Source organism: Pinus tabuliformis, chromosome 8 (genome assembly GCF_031772625.1).
Source record: "Pinus tabuliformis cultivar Carrire ecotype Pingquan chromosome 8, CPIR1, whole genome shotgun sequence".
Lineage (NCBI taxonomy): Eukaryota > Viridiplantae > Streptophyta > Pinopsida > Pinales > Pinaceae > Pinus > Pinus tabuliformis.
In genome coordinates, this window is record NC_142294.1 from 769,922,702 (window position 1) to 769,932,049 (window position 9,348).

Sequence of the window (9,348 nt, forward strand, 5' to 3'; positions counted from 1 at the left end):
ACCAGACTTCCCAAAGGGAAACTTGAGCAAGTGGACACATGCAAAGGTTGTACCTTGCGTAAGTATGCAAAATATTCCTTTCATGATCGATACAGTCGAGCTGAAGTAATCTTGGAGCAAGTTCATACAGATGTGTGTGGATCATTCTCGACAGCCTCCACCGCTAAACAAAGGTATTATGTGATTTTCATTGATGATTTTTCTCGTAAATGCTGGATCTATTTCATGCAGAAGAAGGATCAAACCTTCTCAAAGTTTTGTGAGTTCAAATCTTTGGTTGATAAAGAATCAGGGAAGAATATCAGGGCCTTGAGAAGTAACAATGGTGGAGAGTATGTCTCTCAAGAGTATAAGGACTTTTGTGCAGCAGAAGGAATTAAACAGGAGTTGATAGCACCTCATAACCCACAACATAATGGGGTGGCCGAGAGGAAGAACAGAACAATTGTGGGGGAAGCTCAGGCGATGCTACATGACCAAGGCCTACCACTTCATTTGTGGGTTGAGGCATGCAACACAACAGTCTATTTGAAAAATAGAAGCCTGCATCGCATACTTGGGATGAAGACACCAGAGGAAGATTTCTCCGCGAAGAGACCAGATGTGGGTCACTTCAGGATCTTTGGCTCATCGGTTTATTGCCATGTGACTAAGGATGCCTGGAAGAAACTTGAGCCGACAGCAGAGTTGGGGATACTTGTGGGGTACACTGATACACCCCACAACTATCGGGTGTATTTTCCTACCAGTCGGAAGACAGTGGTTCGCAGAGATCTTAAGTTTGATGAGCAGAAGGCCATGCGAGTTTCCCTTAAGAGGGAGCTCCAACTACAGGATATGGAGGAACTTTTGGTTCCTAAGGAGGAGGAGCCTCAGACTGATGCGGAGCAGCTGCATGCAGAGGTTCCAAGAGTGGAGACATCCACTCAAGCAGAGTCTTCCAGAGATGGATAGAAGCACACGAGAGAAGCTAACAGATTGTTGTCGAATGTGAGAGAGAATGTGGGAACCATCTTCTCAGTGTAGAAATAGGAGGGCACCTGATAGGTACACTGGATACATGGCCCTTATTTGGGAATGTGTTGAGACCGAGCCATCTTCCTTTGAGGAAGCAGTACAACAGCCGATTTGGGTTGATGCTATAGTGGAGGAGTATGACTGCATATTTCGGAACAATGTTCAGGATGTGGTTCTAAGACCAGAGAACAAGTCAGTTGTGAGTTCTCATTGGCTTTACAAGGTAAAGCAAGCTGCTCATGGTAGTGTGAAGAAACATAAGGCAAGGTTTGTTGCCCGTGGTTTCTCACAGGTCGAGAGGATTGACTATGATGAGACTTTTGCTCCTGTAGCAAGTTACTCATCTATCATATTAATGTTGGCACTATCAGCACAGATGGGTTGGAAGATCCATCAGATGGATGTGAAGACTGCACTCCTCAATGGCAAGATTGAGGAAGAGGTGTACATAGAGCAGCCAGAATGTTTTGAGACCTTCGATCGTGAGTCGCATGTGTGTCGACTCAAGAGAGCTTTGTATAGGCTAAAGCAAGCACCTCGTGCTTGGTACACCAATATCAACAACTACTTCACCGGGTTGGGATTCATAAAGAGTGAAGCGGATGCAAATTTGTACCGCATCATGGTGGAAGGTAAGCAGTTGATCATTGTTCTTTATGTTGATGATCTGATATTGACAGGTGATGATCAGTTGATCATGTCTTGCAAGGAGGACCTTGCAAGAGAGTTCGAGATGAAATACATGGGTCTCATGCACTACTTTCTAGGCATGGAAGTGTGGCAGAAGGATGGGGAAGTGTTTGTGTCTAAAGGCAAGTATGCCAATGAGATACTTAGGAGATTCCACATGGAAAAGTGCTAGCCCATGCAGACTCCTCTAGTAGGTAACTGGAGGAATGAGGATGCTACTTCAGGAGAAGTAGTAGAATCTACTGTGTACAGGCAGCTTATGGGTTCAATGATGTACTTAGTGAACACATGACCAGATTTGTGCTATGCATTGAACCAACTGAGTCAAGCTATGGTTCAGCCTACCAAGCTATTTTGGAAGAGAGCGAAGCATGTTTTGAGATACCTCAGAGGAACATCTCAGTTTGGATTATGGTATAGACGGTCAGAGGGAGTGAAGCTACAGGGCTCCACAGATGCAGATTGTGTAGGGAGTCCATCAGATCGAAAGAGCACATCAGGAGGAATTTTCGACCTTGGTTTAGCTGCAGTTTCTTGGTACAGTAGGAAATAGAGGTCATTTGCACTCAGCTCAGCAGCGTTGAATACATGGTTGCAAGTCAGGCAGCATGTGAGGCCATTTGGATGCGGAAAATTCTAGTTGGTTTGTTTGATTAGAGGATGGATCCAACTGTGATCTATTGTGATAACTAAAGTTGTATCAAACTCTTTGAGAATAACCAAGCATATCGACATTCGGTATCATTCGGTATATTGTGATAACCAAGCATATCGACATTCGGTATCATCATCTCTGAGACTGTGTGGCGAGGAGGATCATGTTGTTGTAGTATATTTTGGATGAGGAGTAATATGCTGACATTTTGACTAAGGGATTGTCAAAGTGTAAATTAGAGTCCCATAGAGACAGGATCGGGGTGGCAGATAATCCCTTTCTTGTTGAGAGGGAGTGTTGAAAATAGCAACAAGAAATGCTAAAAATAGCATTGCTATAGATAACATTTCAGGATATATTCCAATTTTAATTTGTCCTTGAATTAAAATTGAGAATTAAAATTCGAATTCAGTCTCACGAGCTGTTTGAAAAATAATTAATTAATTCATCTTGAGTTAATTAGTTGTTGAAATTCAAACATGAAGTCTTTGTGAAGTCATGCAACAGTTATCCCTTTAATTGAGGAAGTTATCCCTTAATTAAGCAGATAAGGATGAGTTGTATTTGAGTTGCAATTAATTAGCTCAGTTAATTGAGTTAATTCTAGTTAAATTAGTTCCAAACAGTTGGAGGAACTAATTGTGAGTTCAGCCAGTTAATGCATGCATGCATGCAACTAGTGTTCTCCAGATAACTGAATATTCTCTCATAAATAACTCATGCATGTCAGTTCAGACAAAGACCCAGTTGAGATTAAAGGCAGGGACAATGTACTATCAATTGCAAGAATATTCCCATGTGAATATCTCTTGCATGCAGAAGGAATTCATTCCTTGCGGATTGCACAGTTTCTGCAGAGGTCAGAGCAGTGTGTGAGGTGAGAATCACACAAGTTACAGCTAGAGGACCCAGGGAAAACTGAGCAAGGAAATAGGAGGCTTGGAGGATAGAGGAGAAGACATACGTGTTTTCTATTCTGTCTATGAGCAGCAGTGAGGGATTAACTGAGAGCTCGATAGCTTAAGAGCTAAAAAAATTTGTAATATTGAGATATTTCCACTTGTATGATAATACAAATAGTGGGGTTTTTAGTTGAGGCTTTCCCCAGAGTATTCTTTTGTGTTTCATGTTTGATTGAATCTTCTTCTCTATTATACGTGTTTTGTTTGATCTTGCTCAAAATCGATTAAGCTTCTGCAAGTTTGATTGTAGAAGTAGATTAAGTATTTTTCTTTAGTACATTGCATAATTAGTTTAATCTACAGTGAGAATTTCTACATGCCAAAAGATGACACTTTAGCTTTCTTCACAAAGGGAATAGAAAACTTAGAGGATATGCATTGGATGACCTCTACTACTAGAAGAAACAACTTACAAGGTCAAAGTAGGATTCAAAATTAAGATGCAAGGAAAATTTTTGGAGGGTTTTGTAGCAGCAACAACATATCCCTATCTAAAACAATGGTTTTAGGTAGCCCAAAATGAAGCCAAACAAGCTCAATGGAGAGTGTAGCAATGGTTAAGTTGTGATGTTTTTCTTGCATGGTGCAAAAATGGACATATCAGAGAATCAATCGACAACAACAATGACACAATCATTAACATGCTTCATGGATGGAAAACCTAACATGTAATCTATGGATACTAACTTCGAGTGTTTGTTCAGGGTAGGTAGAGGAGTGTATAACCCATACCTTTTTATGGTTGGTTTAGTAATGACACAAATAGTACAAGATTTGATATAATGTTGGATATCTTGTTGAAGTTTTGGCTAATAGACATATTTCTACAATACCACTACTATATTTTCCACATGAAATTTCCTTGCGACTTGACTATAGTGTACCTCATAGATCAACCTGGAAATCTCACTTGAAGGAACACAAAGGTGGCCGAGGTAGAATAAGATCACATCCTAGAGGTGGATACATGGAATTTTCTTTCCTATAATCAACATCTAGTGTGTGTTAGTGAATTGAGAGTCACTATTGTATAATTTTGACCACCCAAGTGTTTCCTTCCTACAAGAGTTAAGAATTGTTGTTAGCACCACAATTGGTTTCTACTAAGGTAGTTTGCAACATAATTGGTTTTATCCTAATTTATTTGATGTTCAAATGGAATTGTTGCAAGTATGTGGACCATTTTTTATGCTAGTCATTTTGAACCTTTCCTTGTGTCTACATAAATTGTAGAGGCTTGTGATTAGTGTGGATGATCATCTCCTTCCACAAAATATAATGCTTTGATTTTTAGTAGGCCTGCATGATGGGGTACATATCCTTGTCAAAGGTGGGATACCTTCGAACAATATTAGTGAGTGTTTCACTATGATAGTCCATTGGACATCCTTGATGAATGAGGATCGGACCAATAACATAGTTAAAGGAATATATCTTAATCTCAAACAGATTTTGTAGGTATGGTAGGGAGATTACTAACATGGAATAAACACAATGTTTTAGATCCCATGATCTAGATTGGATCGTTATATCATTCTCATTCATATCGATGCTTTTAGAGTGGAAAAAGTGGAGGAATCAACTAGATGTTTTTGAGGTATCAAATGGATGCTTTTGGGGATAAAGCTATTTTGCTTAAGAATTACACCCTTTTGTACTATTCTACACACAAGGACCTTTCCAACAATGAAATAATCACTACAATTGGTGTTTGTATGCAAATGTTATGTGACTCGAAAGTTGACCTTCCAATTTTGACCACCATAATTCCAGAGGATGTTGCATTAGCGCCCATTATTCATGGAAAAGGGGATAGTCATATGATAATGATGAATATGACTCTAGAATAATCCATATTATAACTCTAGCTAATAGTTGAACAAGTGAAACTTAACTACAAGTAGGCTATTGGGTCATGTTATAATAGATCCACTAGGAGGAAAAGGGATTCCATTCTATTTGAGGGTTTTTCTTCCATAAATAGGAAGAGTAGATGAATGTGGACAGGGAGAGAGGAAATAAATAGGAATTGTGCATTGTAGTATCCCGCAAGCCACATACCTCACTTCTCTATACTTACAACATTTTTCCATTTTGAGAAAGAGAGTAGAGCAACCTCACCTTCTAGTTGGGTTTTATCTTGAAAAAGTTTCCTACGTTATATATTATGTTATTTTTTATTATAAATTACATGCATGTGCAAACACACCCCCCCCCCCTCTCTGTATTTATTATATAATTGTTATTAGACCATAAGTTTTTTTTTCCCTAAAAGAAAATTCATAATTTCATTAATAGGTGAAATTACATGTTGTAGATACCCTTGGGCATATGTTGTACTGTCGCTGATAATCCACTGTCAAAAGATCAGAAATAATTACAATAAGATCCTGAGGGGTGTACTGTGTTGGTTCATAACCAAAAATAGAAATCAAAAATGTCACCCAGAAGGTGATGACTATTTTTAATATAATATTTACATCGATTTTGAATATCACTGCAAATGAACAAAATTTATAAGCAAAAATTCTGAAAATTAGGGGTTGTTCCCCCTCTGAAGTTCCCTGTCATTGTATGGCCTGTGGAAGTACCAATATGTTCTTGCTGGTGTGTGTTCTATGATCAGCCATTCTCCTAGAGGACGATTCGTCGCTTCTTTCGAAAGCTTGTCTGTGCTTTCATTTCGCTCCCCGGAGGGGGAGCCGAACCTGCAGCCAATTTGGAGAATGTGCGAGGTGGTGAAGGAGGGATCTTCCACGGATTTTTTGTGTTCTATGTCGACACCCCTTCAGCAGCCTCAGGAGGGACTTTTACATGTTGATAGTCGCTCATATTACGCCTTCCGAGAGACGATGTTTGACCACTCGAGAAGTCTCCCAAGCCGGCGATGAGAGTAGCGGGCAATCCTTGTACAGATGCCCCACTTTGTGGCATCTTCTGCAGCGAAAAGGCACTCCTTCATAGTCGGGGAGCTGGCTGCGAGAGAAGTGCCTCCTGTGGAGTGTAATTTTCTCCTCGAGTCCCTCCCTGGTATCAAGATGAACTAGGATTCTAGCCATGGTCATGATTCCAGTTTTTTCGTAGGACTGGTTGTGCTCCAGGTAAGTCCCTAATGCGTTGCCAATGCACTTGAAAACCTGAGGGGTCCAGAATTGCATTAGCAACCCTGGCAGTCGGACCCAAATTGGTCCCGCTCCCAACTGCTCTCGTTCCAGGTCAAATAGAGGATCCCATCTCTTCAGTAGCATGGGTGCCATCTCAATATGCCAATAACGAGAAAGAATCTAGTCCGTATACTCTTCTCTGTGAAAACGGAGTGCGAACCAACCACGCACCAAAACACTGATGACTGGGAATTCTTTTAACAGGGACCCCCAAATTTCCATAGTCCATTGTCGGAGGCGCTCCACGGAATAGTTTCTTCCCTGCACACGCCCAACGAGAACCTTCCTTGCCGTATCAACTACATCTCCCATCTGAACGTCCTTGCCGTATCAACTACATCTCCCATCTGAACGTCCTTGCCGAAAGTCAGATTTATGTCTGTATCTACTGCCTTGAGGCATCTTCCCTTTTTTGGCTTGTCCGTGCGCGGCGTGTGGGGTGCTCTCTCGGTAGACTTCTGCACACTTCAGTGGAACTGCGAGGGGTTGACAGAGTGGATCTAGGGTTTGGGATGGGAGAGCTAAAACATCCGGAGCGAACCGGAGAAATAAGGTTTATGCTGCTGGACCCAGGATGAGCAAAGGAGTGTGGAGGGTGAGTAGGGTTTGATGGACCAGCGGGTGCGAATGAGTATGAGGGTGCGTTCAATGGCATGGAAGGAGGCAGAGACGATACCGGGGGAGAGTCAAAGGTGGGGAGGCTTGAAGGCTGGTGCCGAGCAGGTTAAGGGTAGCCAGAGAGAGTGGAGGGAAGTCCAAACCGGGGAGGTCTTCAATGTGGACATTATGTTAATAATTTAATATTAACATAAATATTAATTTAATCGGCCTAGCCATGTACATTAAATGACTAGTAGAATAGATAGGCATTAAAGCACTTACATTATGATACATCTCATATTACCAAGATTTAAAAAATCATAAAAATTAATCACATTATAACTTTATTTTAAATTAGTATTATTATTAATTATAAAAGAATTAATATATGAGTTATAAATATATACATTTAAAAAGGCATGCTATAAAATTTTTAATGGTGGATATTCACCTCCATTTTACCGTAAGGGTTTTTAACATAACACATATTTACATGACATTTTTTTTAAATTAATTTTGAGATAAATATCAAACTTTGATCAATGAATACTAGTAGAATATTTCGTGGAAATAATATCCTTGCTAACCACCTAGTAACCAACCTATATCCATTTAACTCTAAATCTACCAAGCACCAAGATGGACAAATCACTTTGCACTCTAAAAGTAATTTTCACCTCAAGATATTTGATTCCTCTTAATGCTCGTTAGATCTAGAATTGTTTTGATTATTAATTATAATTAAAATTATAATAATTATTTTATTTTATTTTATTTTGATGTATTTTCATCGAGTAAAAACATTTTATTAATAACTATAATTACAATGAAATTTTATTTTTTTTGTTTTGTTTTATTTTTATGTAATTTAAATGAGACAAATGTTTAACTAGAGAAGACATGACATTAAAATATACTTTTGAGAGTAATTATTCATAATGAATAAACTCAAACTTGCTTTTTAATACAATTATTGATAATTAATTAAAAATTTAAAAATCTTATTTTTAAAAACCTATACAACAAAAATTTAATAGAAATTTATTTATTATTAGTGTAATAGATCATGTGTATGCTTATTTTTTAAATATAACACTTATTTTTGGCTTTCATACCACTTCCATTTCTTTCCTAGGTAAATACAAATACATGACTATCAACAAATAAATAGTATAGTAAATGTATAATCTTATGAAGTAAAAGTAAATATATAATCACAGATTTAGAAATAAAAGAAAGTGATTACTCAAAACCCAACCCATCCATTTAGAGGAGATGACTGAGAATTTTGATTAAAAGAAAAATTAACTCGCAAACATTCGATAAAAAGGAACGCCTATCCTCGTAATCAGAATATTAAGATTTAAAGTAAGATCACATACATTAAATCATTTTCACATCCCTTAAAAAATGATTGTAATTAAAGCTTTTTGTTTTAGTTAATTGAGTTTGGGGTTTTGTAAAACCGTTTTTATTCCACAGGTAGTTGCCACCTTTAACCTCTCAACTAATATCACTAATTAAAACTCATATAAACCACAAAAAAAATTCATTCATAGGTAAAACCCATGCAAAAAGGAAGGAAGAACAAAGAAAGGTTATTCCTATTCACATTCTTCCAGCTTTTGGTGACAAACGGATTTGGAATATGTTCTTTCAACACTCCTGCTTTCAAATCCTTGCTTTGCATACCGTGCTTGTCCTTTCTGTTGCATTGGTTATTGGCCCAGTGCTTTACCAGCGGAGAAGACAGCTTGCACATCTCAAAGAATCACATAATTGGGTCATGAAGTTGCAAGTATGTACCCATTGCGATATTATGAAGTTGGAGAATCAACGAACGGAGACATCTTTATTTCTAAGTTTGCATCATGGGAATATAAAAAAATATCATAAGATACAAAAGGGTGGCAGTCACTAACCAAGACATCTCTAAGAAAAACAAATGTCAGAAGAATTAGACATCTCTAAGAAAAGCAAATGTCAGAATTCCAAAAAAGCATCTTGTACAAAAACAAATACATCAGCTTGCAAACAAAAAAACTGTGTATACAGGATATCCATATTGCAAAAACATATACATCAGGTTCAGGAAAAGGCATGAAGCGGGCCCCGCTGAGACAAAGTTGAAATAATAAGAAAACCGTGAAAGAGGCAACAAGAGACTAGCGCCAATTTTTATGCACCAAAAACGCGGTGAAGTGGGCCATGTGGAGAGTACGACTCGTACACATTGAAAGAATGAGGAAGAAGAGAGTCG

General features: G+C 38.4%; 1 protein-coding gene across 1 annotated transcript; it reads right to left on the reverse strand.

Moving 5' to 3' along the window:
- Positions 1–6,152: 6,152 nt before the first annotated feature.
- On the reverse strand, positions 6,153–6,581 carry LOC149237852 (uncharacterized). The gene has a single exon (XM_089369407.1). The coding sequence runs from the start codon at positions 6,579–6,581 to the stop codon at positions 6,153–6,155; it is 429 nt and encodes a 142-aa protein (XP_089225533.1).
- Positions 6,582–9,348: the final 2,767 nt, after the last annotated feature.